The sequence below is a fragment of the Falco peregrinus genome, chromosome 6 (genome assembly GCF_023634155.1).
Source record: "Falco peregrinus isolate bFalPer1 chromosome 6, bFalPer1.pri, whole genome shotgun sequence".
NCBI lineage: Eukaryota > Metazoa > Chordata > Aves > Falconiformes > Falconidae > Falco > Falco peregrinus.
In genome coordinates, this window is record NC_073726.1 from 92,783,473 (window position 1) to 92,806,462 (window position 22,990).

At 52.5% G+C, this 22,990-nt stretch overlaps 2 protein-coding genes across 3 annotated transcripts; both read left to right on the forward strand.

Moving 5' to 3' along the window:
• Window positions 1-94: 94 nt before the first annotated feature.
• On the forward strand, window positions 95-16,261 carry USP5 (ubiquitin specific peptidase 5). 2 transcript variants are annotated; one of them, XM_055808745.1, is made up of 20 exons: window positions 95-250; window positions 1,680-1,805; window positions 2,105-2,171; window positions 5,437-5,570; window positions 5,876-6,021; window positions 6,327-6,511; window positions 7,741-7,835; window positions 8,358-8,551; window positions 8,715-8,786; window positions 10,103-10,184; window positions 10,398-10,523; window positions 10,963-11,116; window positions 11,492-11,666; window positions 13,058-13,146; window positions 13,354-13,545; window positions 14,083-14,226; window positions 14,381-14,526; window positions 14,613-14,766; window positions 15,408-15,492; window positions 15,662-16,261. In XM_055808745.1, exons 1-20 carry the CDS (start codon window positions 143-145, stop codon window positions 15,753-15,755), a joined length of 2,568 nt encoding a protein of 855 aa, XP_055664720.1. In that variant the 5' UTR covers window positions 95-142; the 3' UTR covers window positions 15,756-16,261. The 2 variants fall into 2 exon arrangements, with proteins under 2 accessions (XP_055664720.1, XP_055664721.1); XM_055808746.1 differs by having other exon boundaries at window positions 13,354-13,476.
• Window positions 16,262-16,651: 390 nt separating this feature from the next.
• Window positions 16,652-19,420, forward strand: TPI1 (triosephosphate isomerase 1). Its single transcript, XM_055808756.1, has 7 exons — window positions 16,652-16,843; window positions 17,484-17,607; window positions 17,691-17,775; window positions 17,880-18,012; window positions 18,228-18,313; window positions 18,493-18,580; window positions 18,845-19,420. Exons 1-7 carry the CDS (start codon window positions 16,732-16,734, stop codon window positions 18,961-18,963), a joined length of 747 nt encoding a protein of 248 aa, XP_055664731.1. The 5' UTR covers window positions 16,652-16,731; the 3' UTR covers window positions 18,964-19,420.
• Window positions 19,421-22,990: the final 3,570 nt, after the last annotated feature.

Sequence of the window (22,990 nt, forward strand, 5' to 3'; positions counted from 1 at the left end):
TGAACGAGCCGCTCAGGCAGTGCTGCGTGCCCCGCCCCCCCACCTCGCTACCGGGCGCGGGATTGGCCAGAGAGCGGCTGCCCACACCGCGCTCCGATTGGTCAGGGTGGGGTTGTGGGCGGTGCCGCAGTGAGCCGCTGTCATGGCGGAGCTGAGCGAGGCGCTGCTCTCGGTGTTACCGTCCATCCGGGTGCCCAAGGCCGGCGACCGGGTCCACAAGGATGAGTGCGCCTTCTCCTTCGACACGCCGGTAAGCGCGGCCTGCCACCGGCTCGCCTGCCCGCCCGCGCCGCCCCGCTCCGGCCCGCTCCCGGCCCGCCCGCTCGCCACCGAGCCGCCCTCCCGCGGCGCGATGGGACTTGTGGTCCCCAGGCGGCCGGAGCGGGCCGCGGCCGAGCGGAGCGCGGGGCCTCGGGGACTACAGGGCCCGGCGTGCCCTGGGCCGCGCCCCCCCGCCCGCGCCGCGCTGGGGGCTGTAGTCCTGGGGCCGCAGCGGGCGTGGGCAACTCGCTCGCCCCGCTCGGTGGCGGCCCGGCCCGGCTCCGGGCGCCGGGGGAGCGTGTGCCCCCCCCCCCCTCCCCCCCCCCCGCGTTCTGCGGGTGCTTGCCGGGCCCTGCAGAGCCGGGGGGCGGGCCGGGGTCCCGCCCTAACCGGGGGCGAGCAGCCCCCCTGGCCTCACCGCGTGGCGCGGCCCGGCAGGCGGGGGGCAGTCGGTGCTGTGTCATTAAGATGGCAGTGGTCTCTTCCCCACCCCGCGGCATCGCTGCGCCTCCTTCCCTGCCCGCGCCTGGCCGGGGCGGGTCCGGGGGGGGACCCGGGCGGCGGGGGAGCGAGGCCCCCTCCTCGGGCGCCCATCGGGGCTGCGCCCCGTCCCGCCAGAAGGACCGGGCAGCGGCAGGGAGATGGGCGGCCTGCGAGGGAGCAGCAGCCGGCAGCCTGGCCCCCCTGGCTGCCCGCGGCGGACCTGGCCCCGCAGCCCCTGCTCTGCCCCTCTCCCGCTGCTCCACAGTGGGGATCAGGGTGGGGGCCCAGGCAGTGCCCCCTGCCCCAGCCTGCCTGCCTGTGGGGCCGGGCCCCATCGGCTTCAGAGGGCTCGCTCTGCTGAATGAAAAGGGCTCTCCACGGACCGGCGTGGGGTTTCCCAGGTGCCAGTGGGATGGCGAGGGCTGGCTCTGGAGCCCTGTCGAAGCCACTCACAAGCTTTTGAACGCAGCAGCAGAAAATCCAAGAGTGGTCTGTTAACCTTCCCCACGCTGTCGTCTGGCAACGCTCCCTACGGCACTGGGGATTACTGTGCTTTCAGACAGGGTGCATGGGTTTGTTGGCAGTGATTGTACCATGCTCGGAACTTGTCAACTGTGCATGCTGAGGCCTTTTGCGAGATGAGCTTCTAAGGAAGCTTGGGCTTTCCTGAGTTGGTAGCATCCTGCCATAAATGAACAGGCAAATAGGTTTTCAAATACATCATCTCAACAGGAGTACCTGTTCTCCTGGGACAGCCAGGCTGGGGCTTGCCGTCTTATTTCTGACTAGCCTACCAAGTGGCTGGTGCGTAGGAATGTAGCCATGATTTAATCAGTAATGAGTAGTGTTCCTAGAGGTAAGTCTGTGCCTATCCTGGCAGCTAGAATGGCGTTCTTTACCACCTCCCTTCAGCTTTTATCTTTCCGTCTTTCCAGGAGTCAGATGGCGGCTTGTATATCTGCATGAACACGTTCCTGGGCTTTGGGAAGCAATATGTGGAAAAGCACTACCAGAAAACAGGCCAGCGGGTCTACCTGCACCTCAAAAGAACACGTAAACTGGTAAAAAATAAAAAGACGTCCAGTCAAACCTGTTCTGAAGTTGAGAGCTGGGCTGTGTCTCTGTGTTCAGTCAGATACAGAGTTTTCTCTCTATATAGTGTAACTGATACTGTTCTTGGTGAACTGGGGTGGGCACCAGTTCTCCAGCTCTGCTTATGCTGATTGTTGCATGGATTGCCCACGCTGTTTCTGCCTGGCCTCTTTCTGTGTTCAAAGTAGCTTAATTTCAATCTTTAAGGCTTGACACAGCTTGCCTGTCCCCCTGAACTCTAATTCCCTATTTCTTCTCGACCCAATAGAAGGAAGAAGACACCAACTCCAGTGCGGGGGACCCCCCAAGGAAGAAGCCAACTCGCTTGGCCATTGGTAAGAAAGTACTTGTGTACCATATCATCCTTGTTTTGAGCCAGTCCTGGAGCTGCCTGGCGTTGTGGCCAGTCTCTTTTGCCTTTCCTCTTCTGGGCTAGTTGAAGCTAGCATCCCCAACCGAATTCAAACTTTGTGTTTTCTAGTGAGTCTTAGATGGGCAGTTTCTGCAGAACAGTTGTTGAGGTGGTAGTTTTGTTCTGTGTTTAAAGCTGCATTGTGTTTTCTGTAGATAAATATGTTTTGCATCCTCTCGTAACTCCTTATGTCTGACTCACCTTGGTGTGGCTGTAACCAGTATAGGGCTGTTGCTTAATGCAAATGTGTCCAGTGCAGGGCTGAAGGAAGTTTGAGAGACTCTTAAGTTTGAAGTTTCTGACAGAAAAACTGCTTTTTAAACTTCTTAGGTATTGAACTAGTGTTACATATATAGGTGGGAAAGAAATTACTGGTAAATGCCGTCTTAATGTTTTTGGCTCTATAGGTCTTTGAAATACCAGACTGATACTGAAGGAAGTACATGTGCACATTTAAAATACTAAAAACAAGCCCTTTTTTTGAAAAACATGGCTGGTGTTCCATTACTCTCTTGCACTTACTGAGAAGGCTGTCGTGGCAATCAATGAAGTTTTCTCATTTGGAGCAGTCTCAGCTAGTAATTTGTGAACCGTTATGGAGATCTATAAAGCAGAAGGTAGGGACATTATTTTAGTAGAGATAGGTTCTTGGCTTGCTGGAAGCTGACCACTAGAGGGAAATGCAGAACCTGAGCCGTACACGTCTTGCTTTTTGCTCACTTTTTCCCTGGCTGTGCCATTGTGTAACAGATGCCCAGTGACTCCACTGCTGCCACAGCACAAACACCAGTATTAAGACGTTCAGTTGCTCCCTGTTTTTGTGGTGAGGTGAATGGAGTCCCAAAGGTCACTTCTAGCAAAACTGAGACTAAAAATCTATGTTTCTTCAGATAGCCAGTGCTTTTATGTATATGATTATGCTACTTTTGGAGAGACGAGTCTCTCCACAGTCTGCATTATGACTTCTTTCTGCATCCTCAATTCTACAAAGGTCTTGAGGCAAGTGTTGTCACTGGGGCAGCAAATACCTGCTTGTGATAACAGCCTAGCGGCATGGGTGGAGCAGGAGAGAATAAAAGAAAGTATTAGCCCCGTGAGGCAGTGATGTTAAATCCAGGAGAGATTCCCCCCCCACCCCCTGATTTTTTTAAGCTAAACTGTGGTGGTTTATTGAATCCTAACATGGGAGACTTTTTTAAAGTACTAGAAGGACTTAGGAGCAAAATGTCATTGGCTGCAAAATGTGGCCCTTGATCCCTGTGTACCTCACCTTCCCTCTCCACGGGGGAAAAAACCTTGTAGTGCTTGCTTCCCATGCCCATGTGTCAGTTGGATGGCTTTTGGAGTCTGTGGTGTTTAGATACAGCTGTGGGGAGGGAGATAGTGTACTTTGGGCAAGCTTTTGGCTGTATGGAGGGAAAGAAGGGCTAGAAGGCAGTCTGCTGGCTGAAGACCTTCTTCCTCATCTGCAGCCTCAGAAAGTTCACATAAGCACCTGAGGGGACCTCACCAGTCTGTTTTAGTCTGTTTAGAGTTCAGGAATTGCGTAATAAATACCCTGAGGGACTGTGTATTGCTTTACTCTGAAGTGGTGACAGGAGATCTCTGGGATGTGCTGAAGAGCCACCAAGAGGATTATCTGGGTATGTTGTTGCATGATGCTGGTGACTGTTTTCAGGTATTTCTAAAATCACTCAGGCTTGCAGTGCCTGTATTCATATGTAGCAGTTTGTGCATAGCCTAAAAATTGTAGGTATCTAATGAGAGGGTTGCAGGAGATCACAGGAACCGGGTATTTTTGTCAATAATGTTTTAACCAAATGTAGTAATGGTTACTGGGACTGTGTCACGCAGAGGATTCTTGAGGCAGAGACACTAAACAGAAAAACCTCGTATTCCTTTCACAGGTTTGTTGCAGCTACAGATCTCCCAAGATCTGTTGCAGTCGCAGCATGCCATTTTTAAAGAAATAAAGGAAATTAAGTTAAAAAACCATAGGGGATTAAGGCTGCTAGTAAGCAATATGTCTTCTGCCTGTTTCCTCTGGGATGTAAGATGTGAATGCCTGGAGAACGGGAAGGGCCAAGGTTTTTCCCTGAGTGCCTTCATAAATCAGAAACTGCTCCCTGCACTGCAGATGTTTTGGGTGAGTGTCCATGACCCTTGTCATCAGGCAAATAACCTTTTATATGTGGAACTCCCATTTCTGTTGCAACCTCTGGAAAGCACGGCTAGGTGGGCATGAGAAACTACTAGCACTGTACCTCTCCTAAGACTTTTTCTGTAATTCAGGATATTCTGGTTCCAGAGGAACTCCTGGTTCTCCTTTCCCAAGTTCAGGACTCTGAACTGTCCTTCCTGGAAGAGGCAAGAAGCAGAGCCAGGCTCCTTAAAGATGCTGGTAGACTAGACCTTTGCACTGGGTTAGAATGTGACCACTTTGTGCATATCACCATCCGTCGTCTTGGATATACTCTGAAGGATGAACAGCAGTGCTTTGTCATGGCTCTGTTCTGGCCAGTGTCTCTTTAGAGCAGGTCTTTTTTTTTGGTTGTACTCGGGGTCTGGAGATTCCTCCTAAGCATCTATTAAAAAAAAAAAAGAGCTGGGAAAAGCAAACCTGTTGTTGCTAGGCTTATATTTGCTCCTGTGAAGTCCACACCACCAGCAGAAACTTTGGTATCCAGAAGTGGAAGAAGGATTGTGGATCATTGATCAAGAACTTTGTCTTAGTCCTGGTGCCTTATTTCATGTAGGCTACGGGCAAAGCAGCTTTGCAAGCTATTTGGTTTTTGTTGCGACGGAGGGAAGACACAGTCACTCAATATGAGTGATCAGCAGACTTTGTTTATTGTCTCTTACAGTCACCTTTTATGCCTTGTTATAATTAGCTCATACATATTACAAAAGTTAAGCTCATTATTGGTTAGTTGCCTAAATACCAAGCCCACCCCTAGTTTCTCTTCTGTAGTTATCTGTTCCCACCTGCAACATTCTTTTCCCACCGAAATCTTCCTGTTATTGTGTAACAAGGGCAGCCAAAGACAGTGTATTTTGCTTTACTTCAGATAAGCTGAGAGCGATGTGCATTTTTGTCCAGCCAGCTGGACTATGTCTATGAGACCTTTTTCAGCTAGCCAGTTATCCACAGGTTTTACCCGTTACTACAATGTTTTTCGTTCCTATAGGTGTAGAAGGTGGATTTGACATCACAGAGGAAAAGTTTGAATATGACGAAGATGTAAAAATAGTAATTTTCCCAGAGCATTTGGATATTCCTCGTGATGGGCTGGAGGGACTACCAGACCTGGTCAGAGACAGGGTATGTTTGGGCAGAGGGCTGTTTTCTATTGGCAAGAAGGAAATGCACCGTTACAGACAAGGAACCGCTGTCCTGTTAAAGGGATCCTGCAGAGCTGCTGCGAAGTCTCAGCCTGCAATAAGCAGGATTGCCCTGCACTTACACAGTGCTTTATATTACAGAATCCTGGCTTACGACTGAGCCTCCTGAATGCTGCCCTAGCACAACTGACTTGCCAATCTGAAGCTAAATGTGGAGTGTTGTGGCACTGGAAGCTTCTTCCCTTGTGCCCTTCATATTTTTTTTTCCTGCTGTCCTAATTCCAGATTGCCAGTGCGGTTGAGGCTATCCTGACAGCAGATTCAGCCTCACGGAAGCAGGAGGTGCAGGCTTGGGATGGGGAGGTTCGACGTGTTTCCAAACATGCTTTTTCCCTGCACCAACTTCAGAATGATGTCCGCATCCCACCATGGTGAGCACAGTACTGAAACTAGCTCTATTGCTCTGTACCCCAGACCCATCCCCGTCACCACCTTCTCCTGTCCTGGACTGCAGCAGCAGACGAGACTTCTTTTGTGAGTCTCTGAGTGTGCCTTGTCATAGTAAATTCAGGGGAAGTGGCAAACTAAGGTGTTATTTCAGGATGCTCAGTGTTCTGAAGTAAAAGAGGAATGAGAGTGCTTACACTATGGTCAGTGGGTAGTAATGGAAAGGGCTTGGGAGGCAGAACCTGAAGGTTTTCACCCTAATCTCTTTTTCCCTGTTCTTTGTCCGTAGTGGCTGGAAGTGCAGCAAGTGTGACATGAGGGAGAACCTGTGGCTGAACATGACCGACGGAGCCATCCTCTGCGGTCGGCGCTATTTTGATGGCAGCGGTGGCAACAATCACGCAGTCGAGCATTACCGGGAAACTGGCTACCCACTGGCTGTGAAACTGGGAACAATTACTCCTGATGGGGCTGGTGAGAAGGGGGGACCCCCTAAGGATTATAGCTGTGCCAGGCACCACTCGGGCTGGCTGGGGTCTCTGACAGGGCAAATCAGGGAAGGTTTCCAGGTATCAGGCTGGTGTTGCCCATCTTATTACCTGGAATGGTAATAGGTGTCATCCTGTTGTGAACCTTCCCACTGGTATGGTTTAACCCCAGCCGGTAACTAAGTGCCATGCAGCCACTCACTCACCCACCCACCCCCTTGCAGAGGGATGAGGAGGAGAATCGGGAAGGAATGTAAAACTTGAGGGTTGAGATAAGAACAATTAAATGATAAAAATAAAATAAGCCAAAGCCAATAATAATAACGCTAAAAATTATAATGAAAATGAGGGAGAAAGGGAGAGGAATAAAATCCAAGGGGAAGGGAGTAAAGAAAACAAGTGATGCACAGCACAGTTGCTCACTACCCGCTGAGCGATGCCGAGCCAGTCCCCGAGCAGCAACTAGCAGGCCCCGGCCACCCCACACACCCCCAGTTCATATACCGAGCAGGACATTCTGTGGTGTGAAATGTCCCTTTGGCTAGTTTGGGTCAGCTGTCCTGGCTGTGCCTCCTCCCAATTTCCTGTGCCTCTCCAGCCCTCTCCCTGGCAGGGCCTAATCAACTGAAGAATCCTTGACTTAGTATAAACATTGCCCAGCAACAACTAAAAACATCCGTGTGTTATCAACATTATTTTCACACCAAACCCCAAACACAGCACTGCACCAGCTACTGAGAAGAAAATTAACTCTATCCCAGCTGAAACCAGGATACCCACTATGACCTGCTTCTTGTAGCAGGCAAAGAACCAGCTGATAAAACCTTGCCTTCCTCCTCCCTTCCCTTTTAATTTGAGGGGTTTAGAATCGTTATCCGGGTTGCCATCTTATTTTCTGTGGTGGGATGTTTATCAAAGAATTTTGTGTTTAAAGCCTGAGCAGAGAGTATATGGTACAGAACCCACTTTCCTCACTCCAGGTATACATGTATCCCTCTACCTTGATCAATGACAAAGTTTGTTTTCTTGTCACATGTTTTGGAGGAATCTCAATGTTCCAGCTGTTGTGCTACTCTCCTGAGAAAGGAGAGAAACCCCAGCTGCTCAGTTTGCCAAAACTCCCACTCCTGAGTGCTCTGTTCTTTTCATCCGGTGGCAAATTTTAGATCACAAGGCATTACAAGTCTCTTCTTTTCCCTCTGTGTTCCTGCACAGATGTCTACTCCTACGATGAGGATGATATGGTGTTGGATCCCAACCTGGCAGAACACCTTGCTCACTTTGGGATTGACATGCTCAAGATGCAGAAGGTGAGGGGGGGGGGGGGGGGGGCGGCAGGTCCTCCATAGGCCCAGAGGGGGAGAGAAGCAACTCTAAGGTGTCTCAGCAGGGACCCAGCTTTCTGTGGCTATGTAGAACCATTCCTGGTCAAGAAACCTTGTTTCTTGTCAGGCAGAGTTGTCTGCCTCTTTTATTGCCTTCTCTGCCTTTCTTCCTTGCCCCTCAAGTTGTATTTCCTTGGGTTTCTGTGTTGGTACTGTGAGCAGGGAGGTTCCCAGGCACTGAGCTTTGTTCCCTAGGTTCAGTGTTAGTGTGTGATTTCCATGCCTTTTTACAGGGAATGGTCCAGGTTTCTCCCATGTTTCTTCTCATTCCTCTCTCTGTCCCACGTATTCAGATATCTGAAAATAATTCTTGTATCTTCCTCCTCTTCTAATTTAATAAAATAGAATGGTTTTGATTCTGTGTTTCTCTACAGCATTGTACTTTTCACACTTCTGATGTTCCCTTGAGCCTTCTTTGATGGTTTTTCCTGTTCTTTCCCTCCACAGACAGACAAGACAATGACAGAACTGGAAATAGACATGAACCAGCGCATTGGGGAGTGGGAGCTCATCCAGGAGTCCGGCGTGCAGCTCAAGCCCCTCTATGGGCCTGGGTACACTGGTATCCGTAACCTGGGCAACAGTTGCTACCTCAATTCTGTGATGCAGGTGCTGTTCAGTATCCCAGACTTCCAGAGAAAGTAAGTGAGCTTAATGACTCCTTTCCATTAGCCTGGGATGCCCTGGGATCAGTACAAAGGTCTCCTAGAGCTGGGAGCTTCTGATGACAGTAATCAGACTCAGAACTATGTCTTTACTAGATGAACCCATTTGCCCCTTAGATTGCTCCGGTTTGCTTTGCAGGTATGTGGACAAGTTGGAGAAGATATTCCAAAGTGCACCTTCGGACCCCACACAGGACTTCAGCACACAAGTGTACGTAGAGTTTTGGTGAGAGAAGGAAAGCTGAGGCTGCCTGGGTGCGTCCCCTCTGTGCTGCTACTGTGTGCCTTGCTGCAGGTTTCTCCCTCGAGCCTTGCCTCTTCTGTTTCTGTGTCCATTACCAGAGACACTGATCCTCAGTCATCACTAAAGATCTAAGCCAGAAAAGTTTATCCGAATGCTGTGGATGGAGAGGCCAGAGTGCACCTCTGTTCACGAGAGGCGCTTATGGTGTTACGTGGGGCACACAGTGCCATCTGCTGCCATGGGGGGCTTTCTGGGGGGTGTATTCTGTCTGTGTAACACCAAAAAGCTGCTTGCTGTCTGCAATGGAGATGGCTAAAAGCAAAGAAATACGTAGATTTAGGCAACTTCATTCTCAGGGGTTAATTTATATATGCTTAAAGAGGCTTCCTGCAAGAGGTTTTGTGTGAGCAGTTGCAGGTGAATATCTACAGAAGAAGGCACGCAAGATTTGGGGGAGTGTTGCGTTTTTAAGTACATCAGTTCTGTGGTATGTCTGCTCTAAAAGAGGAAAGCAGTGTATGGAGGGGTGGGGTGGAAGATTGGAAGGTGGTGTTTGTGGAAGGGAGTTCAATGGTTAGGGAAGATTCTAGATTTGGACAGCTTGGAGTGAGGTGTTCACTGAGGAGGGGATTAAGTTGAGACAGCCAGAAAGATTGTTGCCTGGGCAAAGGGAGGATTGGTAGGGTTTGGTTCCAGACAAATGGCAAGCAGGCATGGGGAAGGACTGGAGTGAACTGGAACGGCAGGAGAGTCTGAGCATAAGAGGAAGTTGCTGAACATCACTGTTGTCCATCAAGTGCCTCATGCAGTCATTCTTAATCGTTCCCCTAGGAAAACGCAATCAGTCTGCTCGCAGCAGTGCTATTTCTGGCTCAGACCATTTCACTCTGCCCTGTGCCTCCTGCACAGGCAGGCAGGCACGCTGCTATTTACCCGAGGCAGGCTGCAGCCGGGTTTGGCTCTTACGCAGCAGTTGTGTGGCTCAGCACCAGCTGCCCTTCTGCGGGGAAAAAGCAGCTGTTGCTTGATGTCCTGCCCAACGTGTGAGCACCGGTTGAGATTGGTGCCCAGAAGTCCTGGTAACTTGCAAGTCCACGATGTCTCATGGGACCAGAGAGCAGAGCAAGATACGATGGTCTTGGCTCGTGCAGCAGGGAAAGGCGATCTCTGCAAGATGGACAGTCCGTGGCAGGGTTAAAGCTGGATGGGTTGATGTGGCTCCTGGAGTATGTGGGACTGAAGAAACCATTGCAATGCTAACAGTGACTTCTTCACCATTCCAGAGCCAAGCTGGGCCACGGACTGCTTTCTGGGGAGTATTCAAAGCCAGCTTCTGCAGATGGGGAGCAGCAGCCCGATCAGAAGGTGAGACTTGGATATGGGATCCTCACAGCATGTCTGTTGCATGAGGTGTTGTGTGTGTTACATGGGAGAGGAGGGAGAACCCTGTCCGAAGACTTGTCCTGGGGCTTATTCCAGGGCCCTGTCACCTGAAGAAAAGCATAGCTGAGTGCTACATGCTAGGAATCATGCTTGGCAAATTCTGACCACCTCCCTCTTCCACCTTGTTATCTGCAGGGTATGCAAAACGGCATTGCTCCACGCATGTTTAAATCCCTCATTGGAAAGGGGCACCCAGAATTTTCCACTAACCGACAGCAGGACGCCCAGGAATTCTTTCTGCACTTCATCAACATGGTGGAGGTAATGGTTGAGTCTATCTATCAAATCATGGAGAAAAGCCCAGCTTTGTTTTCTCCCCACAGCAGGGCAGGGAGGAGGGGCGGGGAGAAGCTGGCAATCAGAGCAGAGAGAGGGAGAGAAGGCAGGGAAATGGGCTGGCTAGCACCTGCGGGAGCAGAGGGGAAGGGATGCTTGGCCGTGTTTTCAGGGCCGATTCCTTGGGGGAATCTCTTTTGGGAATGGCACAGCTGGAGATGGAAATGGCCTTCTTTAGGAGCAGGAATGGCGTGGGTTCCTGGGGTGGAGAAGTTGGCTCTAGTTTACTCTTTGCCATCTTTTCCGGTGGGTTGGGTACAGAAGTGAATACTCTTTAGCCATGTCCCACGTGGAACCACTGCTACTGCAGATACTAATTTATACCATTCTGATGTTACATGCATCCTTCTAACCCCTCCTGCAGAGGAACTGCCGCAGCTCGGAGAATCCTAATGAGGTCTTCCGTTTTCTGGTGGAGGAGAAGCTGAAGTGCCTGGCCACAGAAAAGGTGAAATATACCCAGCGTGTGGACTATATTATGCAGCTGCCTGTGCCCATGGATGCTGCGCTCAACAAAGGTCAGTGATGTGCCAAGGCCAGAACAGTAGCAAAGACTATGTTTGGATATTGTAATATTCTTGCAGAACTCCTTAAAGGAGAAAGGAACTTTGCCACTTCTGAAGCCAGATCCTTTACCTGCTTTTGTGGGATCAGGCTGATTTCTTCAGAGGTGGTGTGACACGGTGATGTCCCTCTAGAGCCCTTCCCTGTGACACCACAAGCTGAGCTGGGATTCAGCAGCAGAGCAGTGCTCTGGAAGGCATTGTCTACTTTTGTGCTCCATTCTTGATGGCGTGTATCTCTAAGTCCTGTGCTGCCTCTGGGTGTAGCTTACACCAGCTGCTTTGTAAGTAACTGATGATGGTGCTTGATTCCCCTACTTTGTTCTCTAGATGAACTACTGGAATATGAGGAGAAGAAGAGGCAGGCAGAGGAGGAGAAGCAGCCGCTGCCTGAGCTGGTGCGAGCCAAGGTGCCTTTCAGCTCCTGCCTGGAGGCCTATGGAGCTCCAGAGCAGGTGGATGATTTCTGGAGCACAGCCTTGCAGGCCAAGTCTGTGGCTCTCAAGTGAGTGTGTGTGAGTTGCCAGTTCATCATAGCCTAGCTGGCAGTAGCTGCCTCTTTGGGGACTTCTTTTAGTTGCTTAGGGAAGAAGCGTTACCAAAGCACTGTAGTCCTCCACACCTGGACCCACAGAACACAGAGGCAGAGGAGGAACCAGTCCATCAGTGCTGGAGTGATTGCCCTCAAGGGATTAATTACAGTGGGCAGAACAGCAGTGCTAGGGAAGTCCTTACCATCAGATTTTGGTTGCTGAGGGCCTATGAAAATACAGTGACATTCCAAGAACAGTAGCAGCTTTTATTCTAAATTCAAAATTTAGCTTTAAAATCAGTACTGACAGTATGGCAACACTGGTCTTGCATGTTCTCTAAAATTTCTTTGAAGGAAGTTTTTAGCCATTAGATTTTGAGCAAAACACTGAGTCTAACAGATTCTTGATGGCATGTATTTATAAGGCCTAGAGTTATTCTAAAGAATGCTAACTTAAATGCTAATAGCAAGGTTTAAAAAATGGCTTTAATGTGTCTCACTGCCTGCAGCACATGCAACAGTGCAGCTGAGTAGTGAGATTACAAGCGTAAGCACCTTCCTGCTGTGATGCTACTGACTGTTCCTCTACAATGAGAGTAGTCCTCAAAGAATTGGAAGTGGTTTTCTAACAAATACTCTACTATTAAGCAATAGCTACTATAAACAAACAGTAACACAATCACATTGAAAGCAATGTTCTGTTTTGCTTTTAAGTAGTGAGTTGTGTTCAAACACTTTGTAAGAATTAGCATTGAACATATACCATTGCTTAAATTAATTTTATGGCATGTTACAATTACCCCCCATAATAAGTATCTGTCTCTCTTACTACTGCTTCTCCCTTCACAAACATTCCCCTCTATTTCATAGATTCCAGACACCCTCTTTGTCAAATTGTCTTAACCAAATAATGTTCAATCAAATTCAGTTAGCTTAAAATTCACTGCTCCTGCTTCGTATCCAAAGAAGTGCTCTTGTACTTGAAAGCTTGTCAGTTCCCACAGCTGTATCTGTCAGTCTAATAAAATATGTTATTTCCTCTACATTGCTTAAAGGTTAGACTTCTAATTAAATACTAAAATCTGAGGAGGCTTGAAAATACAGGATTGGAACGTAGAGAATGGGTGCTACTTTTCCTCATACCCCAGGATTTTGTAAATGTTGTGTTCCATCTTCTCTTGTCCGAGCATCTTCTTTAGAAAAGGTTCTGTGTTTGAGGAGCTTTAAGCTCAGCATAGGAGAGCTGCACAGATGTGTGCATCCCCTGCTGTGGACACATCTCCACTTGGTGATTTCTTGAATCAGCTAGGTGCCTTCAGTCATCGCTGACAAAGTATTTGAAAGTATTATTTGTCTTTTTCCAGAACAACACGGTTCGCCTCTTTCCCAGATTATCTGGTGATCCAAATCAAGAAATTCACTTTCGGTCTGGACTGGGTGCCCAAAAAGCTTGGTAAGGAGGATGAGAAGCACGGAACATATAGATATTGGGAGTCACATATGGGTATTGTGGTCATTACTGCAAAAAAGAACATAACTATCCCAAAAGGAGCTGCAGGCTGCAGTGCATCTTATCCCCAGGGACTTACCTTTCTACATATCCCAGCCAAGTCCTTGGCTCTGCCCCTGTGGGGAGGCTGAGCAAGACTATATCTTGCAGATGTCTCCATTGAAATGCCAGAGGAGCTGGATATCTCTGCACTGCAGGGAACAGGGCTGCAAGATGGAGAAGAAGAAATGCCAGACATTGCACCCCCACTGGTGACACCAGATGAGCCCAAAGGTAGCCTGGGGTTCTATGGCAACGAGGACGACGACTCCTTCTGCTCCCCTCACTTCTCCTCTCCGACATGTTAGTGATTCTCCTCTCTTCCTGATGCCTGACTCATTTCCTTGCTCTCCTTGCCTTGTCTCCCATGCTAGCGGTTTCCCACTTGCTCAGACTTTCCCTGTTCATCTGTCAGCAAATGCCAGCTGCCTCCCTTGCATGCCTGTTATGCAAGGGAGTTTGTTGATTCCTGTTCCGTGGAAGACTGGGAGGTGGCATGTCTAGTGCATTTAGGGGAGGCAGAGCTGGGATGTGTAGAAGACTTAACTAGCAGAGGTATTTTATTTTCACAAGCCACAGCGTGAGGTAGGCTTTGGAGGCCACAGAAGAGCCAGTGCTCTTGAGTTCACGAGTTGAATTCTTTTGTTCCCTGGGTTGCCTGTGTGTGAGACTGCGCCTTCTGAAGACAAAAGGCAGTAAAGGATGGGAAGAGCAGAGAGGTGGAACTCTGTGTGAAATGAAGCCAGGAAATGGTGGCCAGGGAGGCTGTGTGACACTGCAGAGAACGGAGCAGGCAGGGATGGGTGGGAGTGGGTGGCTTTAATCTCTGTCTCCCCACAGCACCCATGTTGGATGAGTCGGTGATAATCCAGCTAGTGGAAATGGGCTTTCCCATGGATGCCTGCCGCAAAGCCGTGTATTACACAGGGAACAGTGGGGCTGAGGCTGCCATGAACTGGGTCATGTCACATATGGATGATCCAGGTATGAGGCTGCATGGCCACGGGGAAGCTTTTAGCACTTGGTCCGTTTTTCTTCCTGTCCCTCTACTGCAGTGGAAAGCTGTAGTCTGGACTCGGACTGTATCCCTCCTGGAGAGATCTGGTGGCTCTGAGCTGTCTTGTGTTTCCTGCTGCAGACTTCGCTAACCCGTTGGTTCTCCCTGGATCCAGTGGACCAGGGTCAACTATTGCCTGCCCAGACCCTCCTTCAGAAGACAGCGTGGCCACCATTGTCTCCATGGGCTTCTCCCGGGACCAGGCTATGAAAGCTCTTAGAGCCACGGTGAGAGGCATGGGTGGCATGAGAGTGAAAGGATATTCTCAGGAACAGGGATTCCCGAGTTCGCAGTCTTCTCTTCTTCCTTCCAGAACAACAGTCTGGAGCGTGCTGTGGATTGGATCTTTAGTCACATTGATGACCTTGATGCAGAAGCTGCTATGGACATCTCAGAGGGGCGCTCAGCAGCCGAGTCCATCTCTGAATCTGTCCCTGTGGGTCCTAAAGTGCGCGATGGGCCTGGAAGTGAGTTCCAAGCAGTAGGAATGTGGATTTTGGGATGCGGGCTTAGCACGGCTTTATCCTCCCGAATCTCCGTGCAGTACCACCAGTTGCAGCAGCAGCAGCTGCCACAGAGCTGGTCTGCTTGAGGTAGAAGCAGGGAGGAAAAGGAGAGGGATGGCAAAGTAGGGTCTTCAGGCTGGGGATTACCTGAAGCCAATGAGAGAGGGGCAGGGGAAGTGCCATCAGGTGAAAGATGGGAAGGGCTGTGTTGCGTTTTCCCAGTCGTCCCAGAAGGCTTTTCTGCTCTTTAGGCTTCCATTGAAAAAACAGGTTCCAGTCTGTGTGCAGAGCTGGTGCCAGTGCTGCTCAGCTGCCGGCTGCCACAGGGAGGGGGAATCCCTGCCGTTACCTGTCCGGCATCCATGGGACAGATAAACAGTTGGAAGACAGAAGGCTAAATTGAAGTTACCGTCTCCTGTTTCCCTGCACATTTGGCCTTAAACCACTCACAGTTACACTTGATGGGGAACCAATTCTAAATTATTACCTAGCAGGGCTTCCTCCAGGGAGCCTTCCCTAGAGGAGGGCCTTGCACAGGGTGTTTTGGGGTAAGATGCCTTTCCTTTTTCCCTGACGATCCTCTTTTCCTTTCTCCTCTCAAGAATATCAGCTATTTGCCTTCATCAGCCACATGGGCACTTCAACTATGTGTGGACACTACGTTTGTCACATCAAGAAAGATGGCAGGTAAGAGGGGCTTTCAGAGTGTTATGGGGGCTCTGAGCAGGAGCTTTAAATCACTGTCCACCCCTGTTCTTTCAGAGGTCTTGGGGGGTCAGGGATGGGAGCAGGCGGGGGAGTCGAGTGGTACCTTAGCCACAGAATGGTGTCCCTGAGCTCCTTCTGCCTGTTGCAGGTGGGTGATCTACAATGACCAGAAAGTCTGTGCTTCTGAGAAGCCCCCCAAGGACTTGGGCTACATCTACTTCTATCAACGGATTCCCAGCTAGAACATCCTCTTGCTGTGTGTGGTGGGGGGAGAGCGGGCTGGTGGCGTGGGGGGAAGGGGTGGGGGCAGTGAGGATGAGAGCAGGGTCCTTCTCTTTTCCCCACTTGTCGCATCGCATCGTGGCCTCTGCAGAGACACGTGGGGAAGGTCCCTGACTAACAGACCGGGGGCTGGAGCCTCCATGGCCATGAGCAAAGGGGGTCCGGGGGCGGGGGGGGGGTGGGGGTGGGGGTGGAAATATCTCTCTGTAGGAAATGTCCTCACTGTCCCCACCCTGTGACACACAGCCCTAGTGCTTTGCTGCTTGGGGGGGGGTGATGCCACCTCCTTGTCCGAAGGGGAGGAGGGGGCTCGTGTGTATGTGTGGCTTGTGTATGGGGGGGTCCTCCTGCCTGCCCTGCCGGGCGAGGGGCGGGCAGCAGGGTGGGCCCCGAGCAGAGCTCCCCCCGCCTTGTGTGCCCTTTACATGCCAAAATACACGAGGGACAAAATAAAAGTTGAAAATACCGCGCGGGTTTGTGTCCGGACCCGCGTCCTGCGTCGCTCGGGCCCCCGGGCGGGGGGGACGTGACGGGGGGGACACTGGCGGCGCAGCAGAGCCCTCTGTCGCGGGGCCGGGCCCACCGAGGGGCAGGGGGGCACGGGGAGCCGGGGCCAGCGAGGGGCTGGGGGGCACGGGGAGCCGGGGCCAGCGAGGGGCCGGGGCCGGGCTCACCGGGAGCCGGGAACCGGAGCCGGGCCCGTCAGGAGCTGGGACCGGGCGAGAGCCGGGGCCAGCCGGGAGCCGGGGCCACCGGGAGCTGGAGCGGGGCGAAGGCCGGAGCAGCGGCCGCGCCAGCGGGAGCCGGGCGGGCGGTCCTGAGCCGGAGGGGCGGGGCTGGGGGCGGGGCCTCGTGCTATAAAACCGTGCGCCGGCGTCCGCGCGCTGCCGCTGACCTTCGCGTCTCCTCGGGTGCCGGCCGCCGCCCGCTCCCGTCATGGCGCCCAGGAAGTTCTTCGTGGGGGGCAACTGGAAGATGAACGGCGACAAGAAGAGCCTGGGCGAGCTGATCCACACGCTGAACGGCGCCAAGCTCTCCGCCGACACCGGTGAGCGCGCGGCCGCACGTAGCGCACGTCGCCTGGCGGCCCGGCGGGGCCCGGGCGGGCGGCGGCAAATGCCAGAGGGCGGCCGGGCCTAAATATAACGCGAGGCCGGGGCTAAATATACCCGCGACACCGGATCGGGGCCCGCCGGGCGCGGGCGGCCATCCCCAGTGCGGCGGGGGCCGGGGTCGGCCTCCCCCCAGCAGGCCTCGGGGGGGCGGGCGGCCCGAGCCCTGCCTCAGCCCAACCCCCGCGGTGTGTCCCCGGGCCCTGCGCAGCCCATCCCCCCCCACCACCCCCCCGGTGTGTGTGTGGGTTGTGCAGGGCCCGGGAACACATTCCCCCCCGCCCCCCCCCCCCCCGTATGTGTGTTTCCGGGCTCTGCCTCAGCCCCCCTCCCCCCCCTGCCCCCAGTGTGTGTCCCCCGGGCCAGGCGATCGGCAGAAACTGGCCACCAGCCTGATCCAGGTGGGCTGCCCCCCCGCTGTGGAGTCATCGGATGGGGTAGGGGGTCCTCAAAGTTGCCAGGGTGGGCAGGCTGAGCCCTCCTGGGCGCGGGGGCAGCGGTGACCCCTGGGCTGGGGGCTGGCAGCAGTTTCTGCCCCTGCCCCATCCCAGGGGTGACGACCCCCTTGCCTCACAGAGGTGGTCTGCGGAGCCCCTTCCATCTACCTGGACTTTGCCCGTCAGAAGCTGGATGCGAAGATTGGGGTTGCAGCACAGAACTGCTACAAGGTGCCGAAGGGCGCCTTCACGGGAGAGATCAGGTGAGCCCGTGGGGCAGCCAGGCCACAGTGCCTCTGGGACTGGGGCTTCCTCCAGGAGTGCGAGTAGTCTCCTTTCTCCCCAGCCCTGCCATGATAAAAGACATTGGAGCTGCGTGGGTGATCCTGGGCCACTCGGAACGACGGCATGTTTTTGGGGAGTCTGATGAGGTGAGTTCCCCTGGAATGGAGAGCTCTGAGATCCCTGCGAAGGCTGGAGGAGTAAGCAGTTAAAATATGACCTGCCTGTGGCTTTGTTTCTCTTCCATTCCCAGCTGATTGGGCAGAAGGTGGCTCATGCTCTGGCTGAGGGCCTCGGAGTTATTGCCTGCATTGGGGAGAAGCTGGACGAGAGAGAAGCTGGCATAACCGAGAAGGTGGTTTTTGAACAGACCAAGGCCATTGCTGGTAAGGGAAGAAAACAGGTGCACTTCTTCTGCTTTGGACACTTGAGAAACGACCATCCTGGCCTTCCTTGTGAGGTTTGCAGATACCTTGCTGCAAATGTTCACACACAGTATTAACACTAACATGTTAGTAAAAGGCCTGCATGTTCCGGAATTTTTTTCTAGCTCTGCCCTTCCCTGTGTGGGGTACTGTGCTTACATGTGCCTTCTCCCCAGATAACGTGAAGGACTGGAGTAAAGTGGTTCTTGCCTACGAGCCAGTTTGGGCTATTGGAACTGGTAAAACTGCAACTCCCCAACAGGTACGAGCAGGGGAAAAGTGGAAGACTAAATGACCAGCTGACCCTTTCCACTCAAAGGATCTTCCCAGAGATTCTCTCTAAAGATTTAGTGAATCTCTGAAGATCCTCCCTTCTCTTTGGAGGGGAATTGCATGTGGAATGGCTCAGCCCTCAGTGGGACACTTTCTATTCCATTGCAGGCTCAGGAAGTTCATGAGAAGCTGCGGGGGTGGCTGAAAAGCCACGTGTCTGATGCTGTTGCTCAGTCAACTAGGATCATCTATGGAGGTAAATGACTCTGAAGCCCCTTCTTAGTGCAGGAAGCGCCTAGTTTCTCTGCTTGTAGCTGCAGTTGTACAGCATGCTCTGCTGGTGAGGAAACAAGATTGTCAGAGCATGAAGAACTGCCTGCTAGCTTGCTCAGGTAAATGGGAGACAGTATTACTGCCTGCATAGTAACAGGTGGTGAGTAGTTTGCAGGTCTTGCCTTTGCCTTGGCCCTATCTTCTAGAGCTGGCCACATCTGACCTTAAAATACTGCTCCCTCCTCAGGTTCCGTCACTGGCAGCAACTGTAAGGAGTTGGCCTCTCAGCATGATGTGGATGGCTTCCTTGTTGGTGGAGCTTCTCTCAAGCCAGAGTTTGTGGATATTATCAATGCCAAACACTGAAGCAGCCTGTGAGGAGCAGTCCCTTGTGGTTGAGAGCAAGAAATGGAAGCAAGAAGGGACCTTTTGTGGCACACATGTCAGTACAGAAGCCTCCTCTGAGGCTTTCCCCCTCCACAGTCATTGTTCTAGCTGTGCTGCTAACCACCCACACACATGTTGGAGTCCTGTTAGTGGGAGCCTGTCCTGGCAGAGTCTTGACAGCCTCCTCTCTGAATTGGCAAAATCCTCATTGCCTGTTGACCTGTAAGAGCCCACAGTCAACCTGGCTAGTGCCTCCCCCTTTCCCTGCAGTGCTGGAGGGAGAGAGAGGGCCACTGGTGCTGGGGAAAGGAAAAAGAATCTACAGTCTCCTGCATCCTTCAGCTCTTGTCAGCAAGGAGCCTGTCAGCTTAGACCCTTGTGAGATGTCTTACCTATGTCCCATACTGAACAATAAATAAAAGAAAGAAAAAGCAAAGGTGTGTCCTGGATGTTACTGGGAAGCAGCTGGGGATGAGCAGCATACAGATCTTGCGCCTTCTGGAGGTAGCTGGTTGCAGAGAGGGTGGTGTGGTTTTTGTGGGCTTTTCTTGGAGGACCCAGAGTAGGTGTTGCCCAGGTCCAACCTTGCTACTACTGTAGGTTTCACCTGCAGCACACCTGGAGCATTTTGCTTCTCATGTCACAGCTTTTAGGGCCCATGGTGGTTTGATTTGTGTGTATCTTTTCCATGTGCATCTCTATTGCAGTAGCTGCTGGAGCACCTGGCAGTCCCACTAGCGAGCTGATCTTCCCAGGCAGGCTGGGTAATGTGCTCATCCCTGCTTCTTGCCTGTGGGGACTAGTAATTGAATTTGCTGCTCGTTAAACGTGGAGCACAGCAGCTCTCTTCGTGCGGGGAGGGGTTTTTAGGCCATGTGCTGAGGCTGTGCTTGCTGCCTGCTTTCGGCTGTGTGCTGATGGATGAGAAAGCAAGACTAGACATTATTTCCTGGCTGCTGCATCAGCGAGGAGGTTTTTAGGCTGTACTAAGGGTAACGAAGAAGGAAGTGCCTGGCAAGGAGGAGCTTAGCAGTGAGGCTGTGTGTCCCCGGGAGCCTATGGGCAGCGCTCTGGTACGGAGCAGGCGTATGAAGAGGTACTCGGCTGTTAACGTGCAGCTCTCCCATTTTGTGTTTCTGGTCTGCAGCTTTTGCGGCTGTGGCGTGTGCCTCTGCTGCCACTCCAGCCACCAGTGTGGTGCTCTGCCAGCATCACCTGGGGGATGGAAAGCAGGTGCTGCTGCACAGAGGAGGAGAAAAATCTTAGGAAGCCCACTCATGCTCTAGGTCTGCCTGCTCTGCTAACACTGCTGAAGGGGCTCCCCCCTCCTGGCTGGAAGGGATGGGAGAGAAGAGCCCCCAGCCCATCAGTGGGCATCTGCTTCCCAGCTGGGAGCAGAAATCCAGCCCCTGTCCTGCCCCTTCCTCAGCAGAAGCCTTTCGGGTGAGGGGTGGCTGCAGACCCTCCGGGAGTAGGGAGGGTGGGCAGGGCCGGGGCAGCCTGCGTTAAAATGGCATGGAGAGCAGCGGTGGGGTAACTGCTGTCAGGAAGCACAGGGTGGTGGGCCCTGGGCGTAGCAGCACGACTGCTGGGAGCCTCGTGATGGAAGCCAACCCATCAAAGAGGGAAAGATGTGAGGGTCTGAGATGATAGCTACTGGTGCTCGGTGCATGTGGAGTGACGTGGAGAGAATGCTTCAAAGGCAACAACAGCAAAAAAACCCTGGCAACTCTGGTTTCTAAACCAGAGTAAGTGTTTGAGGTACAGCTGTAGCTTGGTGCCTTGGGGTCAGCACGGTGGTGGCTCGGCGGGGACACGGGCTGTGCTGGAGGCTGCTGGGGTTGCTCACAGGGAGCGGCCGCGGCTGCAGCTCCACCGTCGCTTCCCGCTCCTGCCCACAGAGCCAGGCAAGAGCCAGGAGAGTGACCTACATAGAAACAAGCAGATGGAAGCGAGCATTGATCTTGCTGCGTTGAGGAGAATACAGAGGCATGAAAGCTTTTGTTTAATGAGAAATAAACTCACTGAAAATAATTTCTACGTCGGCCGGAATGACAGATCTTGTTTTTCTTTTTGTCTGCTTTCTGGCAGGACCATGTCTCTGTGGAGTGGAAATACTGCCAGATCCTCGCTGCAAATTGTAGCGGTTGGATCTTAAACAGGTTGCTGTTGGGAAAGATCCATTGTGCCAGATGTAACAGCCTGAGATGGGCTTCTGCAGCTCTGTGTCCTCAGACCCAGCTGGTAGCCAGGGCTGAGCTTGTATGCGCAGCAGGCACCCACCCACACACCCCACTTAAACATGTATGCACGGACGGCTGCACAGATCATACAGCCGGCCACGCAGAGCACTCACGCGATCACAGCATCAGCAGCCACATCCCACCCCTCCTATGGCTGAGCAGGATGGAAATACGCTAGTAAGCAGGAATATATATATATGTGTATTTATATAATATGTATATGTATACACATAAGTACAGCATGGCTCTCTCCAGCAGCTGGGCTCAGTCTGCCCAGTAGCTGCCCTTCCATCCCACTCTCTGGTCATCCAGTAGCCAGACCCCCTGTGGTGCTTGGGACCCCAGGCCCCTCAGCCTCTTTGGCAGCTGGATGGGGCTCTCCTGGTCCCCCTGGCAGCCATCTCCTCCCTCGCAGCCCCCTCTCACACCCCCTCACCGGCTGGTCCAGCTGCACCCTCGCTGCCGCTTGCACGCTGCACACCAGTGCTGCCCCATGGGCATGACCCCAGCTGCTGGCCTCCAGACCCCCGCACACCCCCTGCACAGGACAATGAGAGCCCCTCACCCAGGCAAAGTGTAAAAGGTGTTTAATGAGAAGATGGGACAGGCTGCGCTGGCCTGGTGCAGGGCATGGCCAAACCATCACAAACCATTTCTACACCACCAGCCCTTTTTATTCCTGTATCCCTCTGTTCTCCCACACTTGTTCCTCCACAAATCACCTGGATCCCTCCCTTTCCTGCCCTCAGTTCCTCCACTAGACATCCCGTAATGAGTCCTGTGCAATCCCCAGAGGCTCTTCCTCCGCATCCCATCGTGTGTCCCACACCCTCGAATGCAGTGACCCCCCCAGCCCTAAAGGTGCTCTGGGGCCGAGGCTCCCTTGGAAGGGGCCCGGAGCCCCTGATTTGGTCCCCCCCCCCTCGTGCCCCGGTGCTCCCCAAGATGGGCCTTTGGTGGGCTGGTGGCTCCTGGGATGGGGCTGGGAGCAGCCCGGCAGGGCACGGCCCCTCCTCCTGCTGATGAGCCTTGATGGCCTTCCCCCTTAATGATCAGTATAGTTAGGTTTGGGGTTTTATAAAGATATATAACCTAAAAAATGTTATCTATATTTAAAATATAGGTGTTATATATATAATAAATATACAAAACCTGTACAATTTCTTTCTTTTGAAGATTTTGGTTTCCTTGTACATTTTCTCTGGTTTCTTGGAAGTTTTTTGGTCATCTAGAAACAAGGCACTTGAGCCATATGGTCCTGTTTTAAGACCATATAGAACACATGCATAGAAGCACACATGACTTCTCCCAGTCTGTTCTTCAGCATAAAGGGATGAGAAGAAAAGCATGTCATTCCTTTTTCTCCAGCACCGATTTGCTGAAGGGCTCTTTAGAGCCTTGGAAAGCAAAGGCAAGAGGAGCCAGGGTGCTTTATGTGTATGGGGAGGGGGTTCAGGGGATACAGTGGAAATGCTCATCATATGGAGGTACCTGCCCAGGGGGTGAATTCAGGAGGGGCAAGTGCAGCACAGGAGAGACTGGCAGCAGGGATCCAAGCGGAACAAGGCTGGGGACATGGGCAGCAGCTGGCCGTGCAGCCCTGGGCACAGGATGGTGCTTCGCACTAGGGGTGATGGCTGGCACATGCACCGTGAGCGCCTGAGGCTGGTGTGTGCCAGGTGTGTGTCCAGCTCAGCTCGGGCTCCATTACCTAACGCCGACATCGCCCGGGGGGCCGCAAAGGAGCAAAGTGCACCGGAGGG

Bases quoted from the DNA above. Each gene is read 5' to 3' on its own strand.
- TPI1 (XM_055808756.1), top strand. From the start codon at position 16,732: ATGGCGCCCAGGAAGTTCTTCGTGGGGGGCAACTGGAAGATGAACGGC. The intron at 16,844-17,483 runs GTGAGCGCGCGG...CTTGCCTCACAG, and splicing joins CAAGCTCTCCGCCGACACCG to AGGTGGTCTGCGGAGCCCCT. The intron at 17,608-17,690 runs GTGAGCCCGTGG...CTTTCTCCCCAG, and splicing joins GCCTTCACGGGAGAGATCAG to CCCTGCCATGATAAAAGACA.
- USP5 (XM_055808745.1), top strand. From the start codon at position 143: ATGGCGGAGCTGAGCGAGGCGCTGCTCTCGGTGTTACCGTCCATCCGG. The intron at 8,552-8,714 runs GTAAGTGAGCTT...TTTGCTTTGCAG, and splicing joins ATCCCAGACTTCCAGAGAAA to GTATGTGGACAAGTTGGAGA. The intron at 11,667-13,057 runs GTGAGTGTGTGT...GTCTTTTTCCAG, and splicing joins GCCAAGTCTGTGGCTCTCAA to AACAACACGGTTCGCCTCTT.